The sequence below is a fragment of the Nematolebias whitei genome, chromosome 7, assembly GCF_014905685.2.
Source record: "Nematolebias whitei isolate Nwh7 chromosome 7, NemWhi1, whole genome shotgun sequence".
Classification (NCBI taxonomy): Eukaryota; Metazoa; Chordata; class Actinopteri; order Cyprinodontiformes; family Rivulidae; genus Nematolebias; species Nematolebias whitei.
The window spans coordinates 45529659-45549570 of NC_056504.1; the positions used below are offsets into that span (position 1 = coordinate 45529659).

The window sequence follows — 19912 nt, forward strand, 5'->3', positions numbered from 1 at the left end:
CCATCCATCCATCCATCCATCCATCCATCCATCCATCCATCCATCCACATCATCTTTAACTTATTTCTTGTGCAAAAGTGACTAGGTTAAAAATTTACTATAAAGCATCTTTTTAAGATTTAGCTTGTTTTAGGTGGCTGAGATATGCACTAGAATAGGCCCTGTAGTTGTTAGCTTGACTTCTGAGTTAAACATTTTTCCCTTATCGTCAAAGTTGAGATTAGTGTAACTGAAACTACTGCAGGTAAGATACTGATAACTACTCTAAAGACCTTATTACTATCTATCTAAAGTTATTAGAGAGTCACGGCAAGATACGAACAGCAGCTTCTGTGGAATCACGCAGAGTGACCGTTGCGCATCACCAGCATGGGAAGAGGGCATCTTTTAATTAAATAGAAGCTGGTAACATGAGATAAACTGCTAGGAGTGACACGAAACACAGCAGGCAAACATGGAGACACCGCAGTCTCCTCATTCAGACTCTTCCTCTGCCTTCAACCTTTCTTCTCATCCTGTGGATGATATTGTCTGTGTTTGTCATGTCAAGATTGCGTGGCTCGTTTCCAAGAGGACTATGCCAATGTCTCGCCTTTGAAGTTTTAATTGGATGTGCTGGAAGCCATCTTTGTTTATATATATATATATATATATATATATATATATATATATATATAAAGACATGGTGTGTATATCTCGCCTAAATTACACCACAGATTATGTATCAAACAACTAGTCTCACACACAAGCACCCCCCCCCCACACACACACACACACACACACATTTACAAGAACTTTTATACTTTTAAACTGGCTCCTCGGACTGGTGGGGTCTTTTGGATGGGGAACGAAGTGTTTCAACATGAGGAAATCATCCAGAGGTCTTGACTTAACTGTTTTGGATTTTTCTACCTGAATTCTTGAGCATGAACTTTGATGTTTTGAAACACTTTGTCCATGGCTGCCTCAAACAAGTCGGCAGGATAGAGGGAAGACTCCAGAAACCATCTTAGCGCCATCAAAACTGGTTGACCCACTATGTGAAGGTGCTACTTATAAGACTGAGTTTGTTTTGGCTCCTTGGACTGATGAAGTCTTCTGGATGAAAGACGAAATGTTTCGACGTAAAGACACCGCCCAGAGGACCTGACTTAAATGTGTTGGATTTTAAATTTAACCATAACCTTCGCTTACATTAAAAATAAAGCTGCTCTCTTTCTGCTCTGGGGCGGCTGTGGCTGAGTGGTTAGAGCAGTCGTCCTCCAATGCAAGAGTTGCGGGTTCGATTCCACCATCAGTCACATGCTGAAGTGTCCCTGGGCAAAACACTGAACCCCTCAATGCCTCCGATGTGTGTCCCATCAGTGTATGAATGTGATAAAGCACGGATTATTGTTTGTATAGATAAAGTAAAGTGATGTATGAATTAGTGAATGAGGGCACGGATTGCAGTGTAAAGAGCTTTGAGTATCTTGATAAGATAGAAAGATGCTATATAAGTACAGTCCATTTACCATTCTCTCTAAAATCAGTATCTGAAGTTTTGAGTGGTGCTAGTTTGCAGAAGAGCATACAATTTTTAGTTCCACTGATTTTCTGCTTAAAATAAAACAATAAAATTGAGGTCAATTGAAAAACTCAGACGCTTAAGTGAGTTGTTCATTGTTGTTCAATGAAGGGCAGCGTAACTCAGACAGTTTTTCCAATTACATAACATCGGTGTGTGTCTAAATACTCATTTGCCTTTTCTAATTCAAGGTGACTGTTTCAATAAGCGTTCCAGGTTAACTCAGTCTAGCAACAGACAGCTCGATGAACTGGTCTGTTCGTCATGTAGATCTATGTGTTTCGGCGTTAAACTCACATTCTGTTCAACTGTGACACAATTACGCAGCATCAAGTGAAAATCAGTGCTGTTTCACGTACATTTGCCAGGAAAACATATAAGGAGACCAAGTCAGCTTCTAAGTGATATATGGAGACAGCAGGAGATTAAAAACAGTAGAAATGTGAATTACTATTTGAGTGTGGAAGAGAGTTTGAGGTAAAGACGGATCAGCAAGAGGTATTACAACTTTTCAAGATCAAAAACATGAAAAATGACATTCTGCTTACCTAGAGTGACCTCCGTCTGCATAGGCATAGACAGTGCTGGGTGCTTAACTTCACAGCTGAATAGGGCATCATTATCCAGCTGAGGGTTGAGGGTCCAGGTGAGTCTAGCCTGCACCACCACAGAGCCGTCGCTCTGGGGGATGTGAGTGTGGCTAAAGTAGTACAAAGGATCCGTGGTGTGCACCCAGCGGGGAAACTCCCTGCTCACCACTGTCTCTGGGATGACCTCCGTTGCAGGACTCGGCTCGTTGGCCTGTTGGCCCTGAGTGTGCAAACGCTGAGGGCTCTCTGTGTACAGGCGTGCTGATCGGCCTTCAGGATCAAGAAGGGAGAGGGACCGATGCAGTTTAGTGTCATCAAGGTCCCTGCCGATGAGTGGCCGGGCTCCTCGTACTCCTGCTGAGCCTCCTCCCCTCTCGATGGTGGAGGGTTCGGTGTAAGATATTACTTCTATTAGCTCACCATCTCGCTTAAAGTACACCTGATGAGAGAATTGAAATGGAAAGATTGAGAGGACAGCAAGAAAGCGTGGGCAAAAAGGACATTGATTTTTTTTTTATATTTTCAGAAACATAAAACATGTCATGGCAAGCAAGTAAAAACATAAAAACAAACTAAAGATGTAAGCTCCCATTAACATTCAGCCCTTGTTATTAAGGATGCGGTCGAGCTCTGTTGCATCCTGCTTAAAAATAACAGGCTGTGTGATGCTTCTACAACTTGACAATGGCTTCGCTTTACCTAATTAAATCCACTGGACATAATTAAGGGAGCGCACACCTGCTTTTCAAAAGCTCTAATGGTTAACAGTGTATACCGCTGTAAACAAAGCCATGACATCTAGATAATTGTCCATAGGTCTGTGAGACAGGATCAAGCCGAGGCACAGGACTAAAACAAGAAATGTCCACACCTAATAATACGCTGGACTTTGCGACTGCCAAGACAAACAGCAGTGCAACACTCCACTAACCAGTTCTTTATGTTAGAGGAACAAGACAGAGACAATTTTTTGCTGGAAAAATAACAAAACAAACAAAAAAAAACCCAGCTTACTGAGAGTCTGGATCAATCAGATTATGAGAAACAAAATCCTTTCATCTGATGAAAGAAAGATTAAACTATTTTGCCGCAGTTCTCATCAGCATGTGTGAAGTAAACCAGACACCGAACACTTTTGTCAATGCCGTTCCCTTAGTTAAACGTGGACGTTTGCTGTCCTTTAAAAAGCATGCTTTATTTTATTTTCGATGGCAGAGGCTAGAAAAGAAATAAAAGTGGTTTGAGACGATAGATCTATCAAAAAAGGATCTCAAACATGCAATGAAGATTTGGATTTCAACTAAAGAGCCAGGCACCTCCCACCGAGAGAACATGAGTAGCCTTGGCCAAACCAGTAAAGTACCTGAAGTCACCCAGAATTTAATCTACAAAACCGCTTCTGGAGAAAATTTTAAAATAACTGTGTATTGATATGATTATTTCATCAAGGTGTGACTTCCAAGACAACAAAAACACTCTAAACTCTCAATAATAATAACCAATTTACAATAACATTGCATAAGCCACATCTGTGACAGCTAATATGTTTATTGCTGCTGCACTATGTGGCTGTATCATGTATGTCACTACCTTACCATCATAATTCAGTTCAATGTTACTCACTTCCAGTGCAATAACATGTCAGTCACACAACCTGTGTAGTTTATGTAAATTATGTGCAATATATATAATGTGCATTTAATCTTGTATTACTACCTTGAAATACTTATTCCTACAAATTCATCCTACTTGCACGGTTATATTCTACCATGTTGTTGTTTACCATTTTTCTTCTGGACCTTGTAAACGTTATATTTATTTTTTCACTTTTTGGTACTTTATTTTGTACTCTTATTGCATGCTTTAGTATTTCTTGTTTGTTTGTACTTTGTTTTTAGCGAGTCGGATCGGTTCTTCTTATCCTGAACATTTCATTGTATTGTTGACCTTGTGTTAACCTGCGTATGACAAATAAACACAACTTGAACATGTTTACATGAAAAGTCTGTTACATTTTTTTCAGTTGTCTCTCAAGATGACTTGAGGTTGAGTCTAAAGTTGGTGAAAAACAAGTAAAGAGTGAAAGGTCTCGATTTAAACAGTTTAGAACATTTGACACATTTTACAGTAAGCTGAGGACAATACAAGAAAAGTGAAGTATATGGGGAATAAAAGAAGCACAAATAATGTGAACTTGAAATATTCTGGAACTTTACATCAACAAAAATAATCCAACATTAGATTTAATTCATGTAAATCTTGAATATAACATTATTTCTTCAGATACACTTTATCCTCCCATTTAACTGTTTTGTCTGTGTTGTGGTGTCCTGGAAGAGTTCGATAAGCCTTGCTCATAAACCAAACCTTTTCATGTGCATGAAATAGAAAATATTTAGGTGTTTTTCCAGGTGCCGAGTCTTTTTAGTGTTTTTGGCAAAAAAAAGCGCAAGATTATCTTCATTGTTAATTAATAAAACCACTGTCTCGTGTGTTGTTGCTGCCACACAAATAGTTGCCCAGAATAGCTCAGGATTTCCAGCTCCAATCCCCAATTTTATTAACATCGCTGCCTAATCTCCTGACAGGGAATGCAGGCTCCATTTCAGCAAATAGCCAGAAGATATTGGCACTGAAATAAGGTTGTATAGTCTTTGCTTCTAGTAATGCTTTTTTTTTTTTTTTAGTAGAATGTGCTTTTTCTGTGAAGTTTGAACAGAAGAAAATTCAATACATACATGAAGTTCATTCTGGGACATTTGACCATCAGAATTCAGTTTCTTTAAGATCAAATATTCTTTAAATTTTGCATTTCACAAGAATACATCTTGATCTTTGGTAAACAGGTTGTTTAAGCATTCTATATACCATCTTAAGATGTGATGCCTCTAGCAAACATTTGCAATAAATACAGTACTCTGGGTTTGAAAATATGCAGTGTACCTATAAAAATATATTAACCATATAAATTAAAGTACACTCTGCACTCTCCTTCAAAAACATTTTGTATTCGGAGCTAAATAAAAGCTTTAAAGTTGCCTACAGATACAAGTTCAAATCATTTTTTTTTTTTTAATTTTCAAAGAGATTGTTTTTTTTCTCCCCAAATTGATGTGGCCTGTGGAGACACATTCATGTTTTTTTTTTTTTTTTAGCAGCTTGAATCGTTAGATTAATTAATTGCAGATTAGCCATTGCTGGTCTCAGTTTTTTTGCATAATTGACACCATAAAGGCTCCATCAGTGAAATGGGTTGTATCTTTAGACTGGTTCTTTGTTTTTTTTTATTTGAATTTGCTATAAATATTGTCATCAGTACAGGCATGAACTTACACATGGGGGTAAGTATCCTTGCCCAAAGCCAGTCTACAACACTTTATTGTTAGTGACAGAAAAATTATGACCTCTTAATTGCCTTTTTTTTAACCAAGCATATTTTATTTTATCCTTTTTTGCCATTGAGTGGATATCCGGCATCCTCAACTTGCCCAAAGTTCTTTTATAGGACATTTAATAGAACATATATACAGTTTAAAACCATTTCATAAAAACTACAAATAAAATAAAAAAGGCAAAACAAACAAACAAAAAAAAAAAAAAACATAATGAACTCCTACAGTTGAACCCATCACCCTTTGGAGTACAAGTTAGGAGTCATCAGGACTCTGTATCACAGAGCAGACAGCGTCCCCACTAGCTCGGGAGCCAGGCAGAAGGAGAAATCCCACACAAAACAGGCTCTAGAGCAATGTGGATATCCTAACTGGGCCTTCCTGAAAGCAGAGAAGAAACCCAAACAGGACTCCAGTCAGCCATCAGGTGAAAAGGAGGAACCCAGACCCAGACCAGTGGTCATTCCGTATGTTGAGGGAGTATCAGAGAAACTGAGACGTTTATTTTCTAAACATAACGTCCCAGTGGCTTTTAAACCCCAAAATACATTACGGCAAAGACTGGTTCATCCCAAAGATCCAGTCCCCCGGCACAAACAGAGTAATGTTGTGTATGCTGTTCAGTGTCAGGAGGGCTGTGATCAGTCTTACATCAGGGAAACTAAACAGCCACTGGCCAAAAGGATGGCCCAGCACAGAAGATCAACATCATCAGGCCAGGACTCTGCGGTCTACACTCATCTCCAGGCCAGCGGTCACTCTTTCAGGGATGAAGATGTGCACATCCTGGACAGAGAGGAACGATGGTTTGAGAGAAGAGTAAAGGAGGCCATCTTTGTGAAAAGAAACCGTCCATCATTAAACAGGGGTGGAGGCCTCCGGGTTCAACTGTCCCCCTCTTACAATGCTGTGATTGCTAGTATCACTTAGCCCTCTGTGAATAGTAAGCAGCCATCAGTGTGCTAATGATCCATTGTTAGGCTGATGGTCCTTCTTGACCATGTGATCAGCTGGTTTTGGTTGTCAGCAGCAAACTGGTTGATCCACTCTGAGAAGGTGCTATTTAAGAGACTGAGCTGAAAACAGCACCTCAGACTGAGGAAGTCTCTTGGATGAGAGATGAAACGTTTCTATATTTTTTTGCTTTGTTTTGTTTTTTGTTTTTTGTTTTTGAATGTCCAGAGGACCAGATTGAACTATTTTGGATTTTTCTACCTGGATTATTGAGCATGCATCAGGATGTTTATTTATTCAGGTTAATCCCATTGAGCCTTGGGGACTCATTTACAAGAGATACCTGATTTTAACAAAGAATGATGACAACAGTAGACAACAAAGACAACAACAGGCAATCATACAAATTGAGATTTTTTTTAAACAAGTGCAAATAAAATGGTAATTAAAAAGATAAGTAACAAAACAAAAACAGCTAGATTGTAAGACGAAGTAGAAAACTAAAAACAGGAACATGTCTGCATTGCTGGAGGACAAACTGACCACACTTTTCACTCTACTACGGTCTTTACTTACTCTGCTCAGCCTGTTTTGTATTTGTAATTATTTTTCTATCCTTAACATGTGTTGTTTTTTTTTGTCTTTCAGGTACACCTGGACCTATATCTGGACCTACCATTCTGTGTTTGTTTGTCTCTCATTCCTGTCCTCTCAAACCAGCCGATCAAAGCAGATGGCTGCTTGTCCTGAGCCTGGTTCTGCTGGAGGTTTGTTCCTTTTAAAAATGAGTTTTTCCTTTCCACTGTTGCGACTGTGCTTGCTCAGGATGGGAGACTGCAACAAAGCCAATATTCAACTTGTCTGCTGGCCTCCTTAAATAGAGAACTTTACTAAGTGGCTTTTCTGTATCTGAAAGTTTCTGTAAAGTGCCCTGAGACAACTTTGTTGTGATTTGGCGCTATATAAAATAAACTGAATTGAACTGAATTGAATAATTTTTTTTCTCAGGAACTCAACAGATGTTTAAAGCCACTTAGAGAGGTCAAGGTCAAGCGCTTCAGATATTTTTGCAAGGTGTTCCAGGAAACAGGAGCGGAGTAGGAGAAGGCCCTGTTGCCTAGTTCAATCCACACTGAGGGGACACTGCAGGTAATAATGTCCTGAGAGCGCGCGCTGTAGCTGCACTCACGCAAAGACGTAGGAGGAGATGTATGAAGGAAGCAGACCAAGAAGTGATTTAAAGATGGAAGTGTACCAGAGAGAGAGTCTGTGTGAAGTTAATAATGACCAGTGAACAGAGGGTGCAGTGGTGTGTACGATAATCACAGCCAGTTATGAATCTTAGTGCACCATGATGGACAGCATCCAACATCTGCAGGGTGCTTGTGGGCACGTTCATGTAAATAATGTCACCGTAGTCAATGGAGGGAAGGAAAATCACAGTTACAAGGCGTTTCCTAACATTTATAGTCAGACAGGATCCATTTCTGAAAAAGAAACCCAGTTTTAATTTCAGTTACCTTACTAGGTTTTCCATGTGGAGCTTAAAAGAGAGATGTGAGTCGACCAAGATACCCAAATATTTATAGGAATCGACAAACTCAATAGGGGCACCATTTGAGGATGAAATCAAAGGAAGAACTGCTGGGACCAACTTCCTGTTTGAAAAAAAGCATCCCTTTGGTTTTGTCTGCGTTTTGGACAAATTTGAGACGGAACAAATTTGAGACCTCATTTCATAATGTAGCTTGATTTTATTTTGTTTTATATCACTACTTTGATTTACTCCTTGTTTCATATGCATTTTATGGCAGTTTATTGTGTGTAACTTTGTCGAAAACAGGTCTCTCTTGAAAATGAGTCCCCGTGACTCAAGGAGACTAACCTGTATACATAAAGGTTGAATGAATGTAGCTTGGTGGTTAGTACCACAGTCTTGTAATTCTGAAGCTGAGGTTTGAGCCCAGGTTACATCAGGAAGGGCATCTGGTGTAAAACAATCACCAAACCTTTCCTGAGAGTTCTCGTGGCAGTGACCTCAGCAGAAGGGAGCAGTTGAATGGAAAAACAACACAAGCTAAATCATTGTATCATATTTATAAACAAATAACCCACTATTTATTACAACCCAAATGGAAAATCCCTCTTAATGTAACAAGTGTGTTGACAAGCATAGGGTGTAAAGAAGCTCTACTAATTAACACCTTTTACCACAAGCTTTCAGACGTACATCCTCCTTTATCTGCACTTACCTTATGCACTGAACCACAGCTTTAATCTAAACAGCACAATGGGAAGTATACGTATTAGCCTTATCCACAATGACCCCATTGCATTCGTACCAACTCTGACTTTTCACTGTGTATGGAACCACCTCATTAATTATCACAGCAGGTGGAAAGGAGAGCTGTGTGGATTAGACAGATCCAAGCACCTGTTCTGTAGCTTTTGTTGGACGAAATGGTGTGGCTATGCAACAACACCTGTTTTGGCTACATTCCGGTGTAATGAGGAATTCATTCTATAAATCTTAAAGACTTGTTTGTTTTTATAGCCATTAGCAGACAAGGTAAATTATAGACATGACAGAATTATTGATTAAACATTGCATGACTTCCCAGAGTACTTAAACCCCACATTGTCATCTTTAAAAAAAATCTGATAATATATAATAGTGAATGAGTTACCTCCAGCTAGAGCAAAATCTACCACTATTCACCTATTCATAATGATTCTAGTGTCTTTGCCACCTGTCAGCTTGACGTAAAAAAAAAATGGATTACATAAATGTTTTATCAAATACATGAATAAAATAAACAACATATGTTGCTGCAGGGAGCGTGTGAAATGTTTGTTTTTCTGTCATTATCCTGCTTCTTTCATTTCCTCTCCATCACCAGCAGATCTAATCTACAATATGGATATGAAAATATTGCAGATGCAGATATGAAAGGACATGTGTAAAAATATGACTGTTCGAGAGGCTGATAGACATCAGTCATGTTTGCATATTTGCTTAAAGTATCCTTAAAAAGTTATTCCATGATTCTGAACAGAGTCAGTGCATATGGTTTTATATGTTAAAAATAATAATCCTGCTTTAACCTTAAATCAATTAGAACATTTTTTACTGTCTGTGATTGATGCGCACACATAATGCCAAACATATTTAAACATCCAACAATTATCTTTTACCCACTTCTTCCTTTATTGGGTCACGGGGTTCACTGGCGCCCATGTCCAGCAGTTACTGTGTGATAGGCGGGGGACACCCTGGACAGGTCTCCAGTCCATCACAAAGACACATAGAGACAAATGAGACAAACAACCATTCACTCTCTCACTCACAACTAGGGACAATTTAGAGTTACCAATCAGCCTAACATGCATGTTTTTGGTCTGTGGGAGGAAACCGGAGTACCCGGAGAAAACCCACGCATGCACGGAGAGAACATGCAAACTCCACCCAGAAAGGCCCCGGGCCGGGATTTGAACCAGGGCGACCAGCTTGCTGAGAGGCGGCAGCTCTACCAACTGCACCACCGTGCTGCCCTGTACAAAAACAGCCATTTCAAACACAAACCAAACCGGTACCAAATGATGATTTCTTGCTTAAATAATGTCATGGGTAAAAATTTAATGTTTACAAATGATCCAAGTCTTTAACTGGCTCGTTACAGTGAGCAACGGCAAGTGACTTGCAGACAGTTGTAAGCCATTCTTTTCACACAGATGTCATTATTGGATATGCATTCATAACTACATTTGAGAGCCACCCCTATTCAAGATAGCCACCACAACTAATCAACAACAGCTAGCATAAAAAAAAGCTCTAACTCAATTATCCTGATGCATGCTCAATAATCCAGGTAGAAAAATCAAAAAAAGTTAAGTCTGGTCCTCTGGACATTCAAAAAACAATACAAACAATTTTGTTTTTTGAATGTCCAGAGGACCAGACTTAACTTTTTTTTTTTTTTTACTCTAACTCAAATAATTTCACATACATTTAACTTAATTTTGGTGTGGTAGTAGTTGAGAGTCATATTCAACAAACACATACTGAGGTAACTATCAAACGTGCAACATATTTCCCTAAAACCTCAATTGATTTGTATTTTGAGTCAACCTAATTCAAGGAAGACACTACAGTTATACCGTTTTCAACACAAAATACTTATAACCTACTTACAAATTAAAAAAAAAAAATATATATATATTGGCTGGTCCTTCTTCAGTAGTCACCACAGTGAACTAAGTCACACAAAGACTTGGCAATTGTTTTAATGCAATACGACGTTTGCTCCAGGAGTTCTGGAGCAAAACGAAGGTGGCATGGTATGGCAAGCCAAGTGTCTCATTAATAGCCACTTTTACCTATTAATGAGACACTTGGATTGACACAGGGCTCGAGGGCCCTCTTGCGGCTGCAAATGGTAATGTTTAATATTTTTCAAGTATGAATAAATTAAATTGTCAGATCTCAGCCAAAATTTTGGTTATAAATATGAGGAAAAAAACGTATATTAGTCGCTTCGGTGTATAAGTCGCAGGGCCTGCAAATGTATGCAAAAAAAAGGTGTGACTTATACGGCGAAAATACGGTAATTTAAAGTTCAGTAAACCTAGTTGTTAAACATGCTTATCAAATAAATTACAAAGGAGTGTATTCTTAGATATCAAATAGGCATCTGTAGGAATAAATACTGTCAATAAATAAATGAGGCCTCCAACCAACACACTGGCTTATTAAGTGGCACAGTTAGTTGTCGTGGGACCTGGAAAGTAGCGCTTACTCTCATGTAAAAGCGGGTTTTTGAGTGTGTTTGGCATTGCAGTAGTATTGTCTTTTACAAACTGCATTGCTGCATGGAATAAAGTGATTATCAATCATGGCTCTGTTATAAATCCCCAAATACTTCACAGTCCAATATGTGCTGACAATGAACACATACAAAAACTAGTCATTTGATTTTGAAATGAATTAGAACAAAAATTGAAATACAATCCTAACCAAGAGCCAACAGATTTTGCCAAGACAGGGCTGGAACTAGGCTGTGATGGTATAAAAAGTGTTGAGCGTTCCTCTTTGAATAGACAGTGATGAAAGCACCTGCAGTGAACACGGTGCCAAGCTTCTCCCGTCTCACAAACATTTCAAAAACAAAAACCTTATAAGATGTAGCAGTCACACATTGGCTCCACATACACCTTCATGCTACAGCAATTAATTATGGTGGTGTCAAAAGGACAAGGCAGTAATTTTCATAGTGACAGGATGATTCAATGAGAGTGCACAAGCAAAAGGGGAAAAAAAAGGAAAGAAAGAGGGAGAGAGAGAGCGATCCTGGCCACGAGTTAATCAGTTTTCTCACTTATTATTAACCGTTATTATATTTCCTCTTTTCAATCAGGGTTTGCTTGTGCTCTGAGAATGTTCTGATAGTGGTGGGGGACTGGGAAGCTATTATTGACATGTCACCAGCTCGCTCGGTGACATCAGATGCCGACAGATCTCGAAACATAATGACAGATACTTTTCACAAATGCCGTCTTTTATTTTCAGCTCTTTCAAAGCTGCGCTACTGAAAACTTGGCAAAAAAAAAAAAAAGTGGAATGGTAAAAGGAAGACATGGTGTCCTTGAAGACAGACTAATTATATAAGGATGCAGGCTGTTGCGTGATCATGCGCAAGTCAAGGTGAAGTCAAATGCAAGATCCCGACGCAACACGTTACATCAAGGCTGAATGGCAGAAAAGATTATTTAGAAAAATCAAAACAAGACGATGAACTTGATAACCTACCAGTATTTGAAGAGAAAGAAATACTGGCAGTGAGTGTTTACAAGCTTGGATCTTCCTCTGCAGAAGACTTTGTCACATAAACAGCATCTTTTGATCCCTGTAATTAGTCTTAGCTCTTTACACAGACGCACCGCAGTCTCGAGATGTTCTAGAGATCCTCCGCAGGGGCAGCACACGGGACAATAAACATCTCCAGTATTCTCTCCAGACTCCAAGAGAAGATTTTCCACCAAGCTTCTCGGTAAAAACTGTAAGATCAGCAACTGAGAAACTGTGAACATATATAGTTTTCTGGAGTGTTTATCGCAGACTGATAAGACTTTAATTCTCTTTTCTGCTGATCTTGCTTTCCACATGCACCAAAATAATATGAATATGTTCAGGTACAGATTTTTAAGCCAGCACAAAAAGCTTCATCAGTTGTGCTCATTGTGTTTTAAACCCAACAACAATTTACTTTGTGCATCATGCTATAATTTCAGTGCTCTGTGGAAACATACTCTCCTGCAAAAAACGTATCCATGATTTCTTTTCATAGTGCATCTTCAACAGGAAATCTCAAACTGTGAAGGAGAGTTTTCCTGCAGCAAATGGTGAAAAAAGTCCAGACCAAATTGTTCACACATTCTACTGAACATTTCTGCCACATTTCTTTGTCCTACTGGGACTTCACTGCAGGTTGTAATTGCAGTAACGTCTGGCTGGAGGTGAAATGAAGACACAGTTTTGGAGACTTAGGGTTTGAAAAAAAAACCTATTTGAGGTTTTGGAGGAGTGGAAACTACACAGTGACTCCTGAAGATGAACTGTGGGCCTGATATAGATCTTGGAAATGTTGAACCTGTTCAGGAAAAATAAATCATTTTCTACATGCAACTCATTTAAAAATATTGTTTTTAATATGCTATATTTCCAAAATATAATGTGCTTGAGCTTTATACATAAATTATAGTTAGATTTTATACATGATTTACTGTGTGTGTCAAGTTTGATGGTAAATTTGACCCATTAATGCAGATTTACACAAAGACAAAGGTAAGAAAATGATTTAAATATTCCAAAACAAAGAGTTGTGGCAGCATATTTCTTACAAAACTCCTATTTGAACTGTCTGAACTTCATTAAGATAAACAGTCCAGTCTGCCTGAAAAAAATCAACTATTATGACTTATCTGGATCTGAATCCCCCGTTTGGCCTCGGCTATGAGCTGAATATCAAATGTCTCCTAGGACATGGGTAACTAGGGAAAAAACTTTGTCATGTTCCAAGCTGAACATGTTGCCCATCGTATTTTCTGGATCAGCTGACCCAACATGTTTGCATTCATCCACTCTGTCTATTTGGTCACTTGACTTCAGCAACAAAATTATTATTTTTTCTTTGTCCAAAATTTGCAACAATTTTCTTCTATAGTCTTCTGTCAGTCACTGTGACGCACAAAGCTAAATTAAACCTGCGTTGCTTTCTTTTTTTTTTTGGTTGCTATGAGAGCACTGGGAGCATCAAGGAGCTCTTACCCTCATGGTACTTGCTCACAGGTGTTTTCACTTGTACCAGCTCACAGAACCTCTTCTCTGGAATTTGTGGGTGTGCAGAAAACTGCCTCTACGTTTGACTTTTCGTTTAGTTTTCAAACTGAATCAAACTAAAACTTCACGGTAAAAAAAAAAGAAATACATAAATAAAAAAGAAGAGAGAAACTGCTGCTGCACAATTTTAGTATACTATAGTGTAGGGGTGCCCACAATTTTTCAGCACGCAAGCTCCTTTTAAAATGACCAAGTCAAAGTGATCTACGTGCTATAAGGCCCCGTCTACACAAGAACAACCTCTGGAAACGTTTGTGTTTTTTCAATGTTTAATGGGAGTAAAAAAACAAAAAAAGAGTGTGTTTACATGAAAAACACTGCAGTATACATGTCAGTCAGGTTGCCAGATAAGAAATTATGAACTATAGCACTGTCACTTTAAAATTACAGTATTTTTATCTAAACTATCATATGTGCTGAGTAAAAATATTCTAAAATGAGGTGTGTGTTGTGTTTGTTGAAAATGTGCACAGAAAAGGAGGAAGACATTTTAAATTTATCTGGCAACCCTGAATTTCAGGGCTCATTTGCATTCATTGTGCATGCAGCATCTTCATGACCGTTACGTCCAAACTGGTGAATACACGGATGTCTCTTTGGACCCTGGGTTTTATTAGTTTTGCTCCTACATGCTGAAAAAGGGTGAGCAGCACAAAAACACTCTGCTCTCTGCCATTTATTATGACTGTTGTTAGTGCAGACACACTTTGGACTGCAGCCGCCTGTAGTGCACACGTGTGGCTTTACACACAGAGAATTTCACACCTTTGAGGGGAGGGGGTTTCCCCCCAAAAAATCTTCACTCTGAGACCTGGTATGTCAATCAAGTGACACATTCATAGTGAGGATAGATGATAGGCTGACGTCTATTTTTTTAATGCCATGCGATCTACCCATAAAGCCTTTGTCATTGAACGGTAGATGCGATCGACGTATTTGGCACCCCTGCTATAGTTAATTCCCAACTTCAAAATGTACATAAAAATTCTGAACGCATATATAAAAAAAAAGTTTTAGCCCATTATTGTCGCTGTTCCTTTCCTAAACTGGCATGGGTAAAACTTCCCAGTAGTTGCAAAGCCAAACAGAACTGCTTCAAAAACATCTTAAAACACAATATGACATACTTTGTTACTTTTGGAAATATACTGAGTTTGGTTGTAGCTCCTGATTCCTGCTTAGGCAACAACGACTAAAGGGAGACATTCTCCACATTTATTGTGTTGTGCTCAAGGTCGACACAGCTGAGTTCTGCTCCATGCCTCTTTTGGTTCTGCAGTGCCTCATTCATTTCTAAAAGCTCACTTCTACGTGGGACGTGGACGGCTCCATCAGTGATTTGTGAATGAATAGAGGCAGCATAAAGAGACTGGTTTTTTGCAGACGTTTCTCAAAATGTTTTGAGAAGATGCCTTTTAAAATATTATTTGAATAGACCTGAAAGCTGCTGGATGCTTGTGACAAATCAGCACCTTTCAATTTTATTAAAGAAAAAACCTACATCACTCAGCGTTTGCAGTTGCATCTATGCTTTTTGTCCATCATAACCTCTTTTTTTCTGACTCTGTGTGAATTGCCATTCATCGTCAACTCTGTTGAATAAGTGGTACTGGCAAGTTTGTGTAGTTTTTTTTTTTTTTTTTTTTAAAGTACCACACTTGCAAAGTCTGTATACTGAATATAACCTATTTTGTCTGCAATGCAGATATTTTCTTACTTGCCATTTCCTCAAAAACAAAAAAAAAGGAATGTTTTTTTCTAACCTGCCTTACATTTTCCTATATATGTATGTAAGTGTATTGTTAATTTAATCATTAGAAAATACTGCCTCTTTAACCTGTTAAAATGTAATTTGCAAAGTATGAACTGTCTGGTGCAGTAAAAGCTTTGCTGTGATTTAAAGTTTAATTTCAGCTGTTTTCTTCCTGCAGTCCTGAGCAACCAAACAGCTTTGGTTTGTACATTTTTTACTCAACGCATTTATTTCTTGCTGTGCCACTGACAAAACTAATTAATAGTGATGTAGCTCATCCCATGACACAATGACGGTCCATGCTTGCTGACCAGCTGAAACCTGTCAGATCCCTTTGTCTCCATTATGTGTTAGAAAATGAAGAAATAAATAAAGATCCTGCTGTACAGAGATTTAATGGCTTAAGGCTCTGTGTGAAACCACAACAGGGAAGAGCCTCACTCATCACACCATCAACCAGGAAGTACCGGAAATCATTTTCACCTTGTATTCACCTCTTACTGGGCTCATAATTGCAGTAGATAGGTGCGCTCAGGGTCTAGAGTCCATTACTATATGCCCATGGACAATGATTAATGGTCTGTTGAGAACTAACAGCAAGCGGATGCTCTCAAGCGGCGTTCATGGGCTCATCGCTGCCACCAAACATCTGAGCACTTTAGCAAGACCTTGTCATGCTCTTCAAAAAGTTGACAAAAAGTGTAAATGTATGTGCACAGTCACATGTCTCTGGATGCATGTGTGAAGCAATATTGCATGCAGTCACCATTATCATGACACCTTACTTAGATCAGTCACTATAAATAATAACATTGTTTATTTTTTCCTAAATCTGATTAACTCTTTTTCTAAAAACAAAGTTCATGTTCTATCATCGAGGTTCCAAATCCAATAAGTCTCAGTTGGGTCATCTGGACAGTTTCTTTTTTTTTTTTTTACAGATACCAGGATTTGGTACTTGGATGATTGAGCATGAACTTTGTTGCCTTGAACCACTTTGGCTGTGGCTGCCGGCCTGGGAGGAGTCGACGAGGGACAGGACGGCCCCCAGAAACCATCTTAGCTCCAGCAAACTGGTTGGTCCACTTAAGGAGTTTACTGCTTGGTGGGGAAACTACTGTAACTCTACTGACTGATGAAGCCCTCTGGATAGAGAGTGAAACGTCTCTATAAAAAATAAACTGTCCAGATGACCTGACTGAGAATTATTGGAACTCTTTTTCTAGTTTTACAATAAACTCCTGTTATATTCATTAATCACTCAGTGGTTTGTCTTTGATGGCATTGAGCATTACTAAAAAGGTTTGTTAGATATTTGTATTGTGGAGTACCGAGATCAAAAGCTTGCCATTGTTTCTGGCTTTTCTTTTGGCGGACCATTTGGTTTTATGCTTCTGTGCTTTTGAATTGCAGTTGTGAATCCTCTTCTGCTTCCCCCTCAAACCTGGGTTCTGCCTCTGATTGCTGCTCACCTGTTGTTCAATTGTCATCAATGTTTGGCCTCCTTTGCTCTCTGCCAGATCCGTGTGTGGGCTTGTTTCATCACCTGTTTCGATTCTGCTTTATTATTTCCTGACCTGTGTGGACTTAGCTGTTCTAGATTATCTGATCCATAGCAATTTAAGTTCTGGTCCATTTGAGAGTAATTGGAGACTTTAATCATTCAATCAGACTGTCGTCTGTGATTTCTGCATCTGGACCCTTTGTCATCACAAACCCATTCACGACAGAACTATGATATCGTCATGGAAAATATTAAATCTGCTTTAAGGATTTGTTTGCTCTAAATTTGTACAAAAAAAATAAAGAAAGCTGTGCTTTACTGATGCTTAACTTACCGATGGGGCTGGCTTCCCTCCTTTCGCTGTGCACACAAGAGTGAAATTCTGGGCTTGGTATCGACTGAAGGGGGCTGGAGTGTTCTCTGCCACCACTGATATATTGTTTGGTGGAGCTGTGGAGGACAGGGGAAACTGTGAAACAATATCCTTATACAGTGAAAAAAAAAATAATGCACCATCATGCATCCCTTAACTGTCAGAAAACATTAGCCTCCTCTCTCTTAAAAGCATCTCATTGGTTATTTTGTAATGAAATGTCATCTAAGGGTTGTATATGTAGGTGGAAACTATGATGCCAATACTGACAGCATAGTGAGAGTCAGAAAAAATAAAAAATAAAAATAGGAGATCTGAAACACTAACTTGCTTTATCTTTATTGTGTTTGTTCTCAAAAGAAACCAAGAACCTGCTGAGAGATGCTCTAAGAATGAAAACTGAATCTGGGCAATACATAAGCTATACGGTGCAAAGTTTCACACTTATACCACAAAACCAGCCATAGAAATATTTCCAAGAATTCTAAGTATGTCACATGTAGTGAAATAGGAAAAAAAAATACATAAACTGATCATCACTTCACAGCATTAGAGGGTGAGATAGAGAAAAGAGGGTAATGAATGAAAATCTACATTCATGCTGGTGAGCATGCTGTGCTCTGGTCCTTGAACAGGAACGTTCATGCGAGTGTGAAGTGTGCTGGTTTAAACACAATTTTCACATGATAGCGCTGCAGCAGAGGATTTCAGGCTGCACAAATCAGATGACGACTGCGTGAGTTCAAACATCTCAAAACATTTCATGTAGATGCAGTTTTTTTTTGTTTTTTTTTTACTTGTTCCAAATGTCTACATTTCATCCCGAGGCTCGTTTCCCTCCTTTGTGCTTATTGTAGGCATTTAACAATTGTTCAACATTTCCCTCAAGATTTGTGAGGGAGATTTCATGAATAATAAATCAGACCCAAGCTGTAGACACAATGAGCAGCATTAACCCACTGTATGAGAGAAGTCCCGAGAACTCATCAGAAATTACACTTTATAAATACACTTGTTACAACTTAAAGCAGATATTGCAAAAAAAAAAAAAAAAAAAAAAAAAGTCACAGTGGGAGCCATGAATTTTTTAATGTGCCAGTTTTATGTCTAAATCTATTAAATGCTTTTAAACAGACATACCACTGCAATTAATTGATTTAAAGTAGGTGGGGGGTTGTAAGGGGATTTAGCTACAGAGGCCCGGGTGGCTCTGTGTTTCCACATCTCTTAATTGCTTATTGATGGAATTCATATGGTTGTAAATTAACCTTAGAACACTCCATTAGCCAACTGACAAGCCTGTCTCAACCTGGCATATGATTAGCTGTCAGAGGTCTGCTCTTGACACGCTCAGACAGTCAACGCAAAATCTGTGCATTTTAAATTGTGCACAGTGAAGCTGTACAACACGCAAGATGTGTCAAGTGAAAATGAATTACTTGATTAAACAATATTGATTAGTTCATTGTTTTAAGGGGCTTGATTTTTGGATTTTGTCTCTTTCAAATATGTGTATTGTATTTTTAGGCCTGTAAGTCACAGTTTTTTGCATAATTTGCATGCACTGCGACTTATACACTGAAGCGACTTATTTATGTTTTTGCCCCCATATATATAAACCAATTTTTGGCTGAGATATGACCGTTATCATTCATTCGGATATTGAAAATATTAAACACTACCATTTTCAGCTGATATATGGCACTCGAGTTGTAGGGCATGCCGTTGTGTCATATATCAGAATCAGAATAAGCTTTAAAATCATTGCAATGGGATACAACGAGAACATGTACGTACAGTCGTCCGAAAGATGGGCGTAGTGCACAAAGTTTCTGCTAATTAGCACGGCCCTTTTATTCTTATTCAGGATAATATTTTTGCTTAGATGAGAAAAGGGACGAAAACATGAGGAGAGAAAGTACTGTATTAAAAAAAAAAGATCTCTCACACCTTGTTCTAGACAGGGCGCGGTTTGAGGCATCAAAAAAACCTAATACAGCAAAGCAACATAAACATGATACATATAGGTAATAGGTAAAAGTAAATATTAATGACACAATTGGCTTGCCATAGCCTGCCACCTTCATCCAGCTCTGGGATAATGCCTGTAGCGACCGTCAAATCAGCTTCATTTTGCTGCACTGCCACGGCAAAATGCAGCTAATTTGACAAATGAAGTGCATTTATGAAGTAAAACTTCAATTGAGACACACCTTTACTATAATTTTGAGCAAACAAATAATTGTCTTTAGGTGTTAATCTTGTTAAATTTTGTTATTAAGTCCTCCTCTGCACGGTCCTGTGTCCGCCATTTGGCAGCCAATCGATTTTTGGCACAACACTGGCCCACATTTCTTGGTTGTCAGCGGTGACGCATAATAGA

At 38.7% G+C, this 19912-nt stretch overlaps 1 protein-coding gene across 1 annotated transcript in view; it reads right to left on the bottom strand.

The window, feature by feature from the left end:
* The window catches only part of igsf21a (immunoglobin superfamily, member 21a), an 86375-nt gene that overhangs the window by 5349 nt on the left and 61114 nt on the right, over nucleotides 1-19912 (bottom strand). The window contains exons 5-6 of the mRNA XM_037679895.1: nucleotides 17491-17606; nucleotides 2116-2596 (exon numbers count right to left, since the gene is read on the bottom strand). Of these exons, the coding sequence (XP_037535823.1) occupies nucleotides 2116-2596; nucleotides 17491-17606 (597 nt within the window). The remainder of the gene's footprint in view (nucleotides 1-2115; nucleotides 2597-17490; nucleotides 17607-19912) is intronic.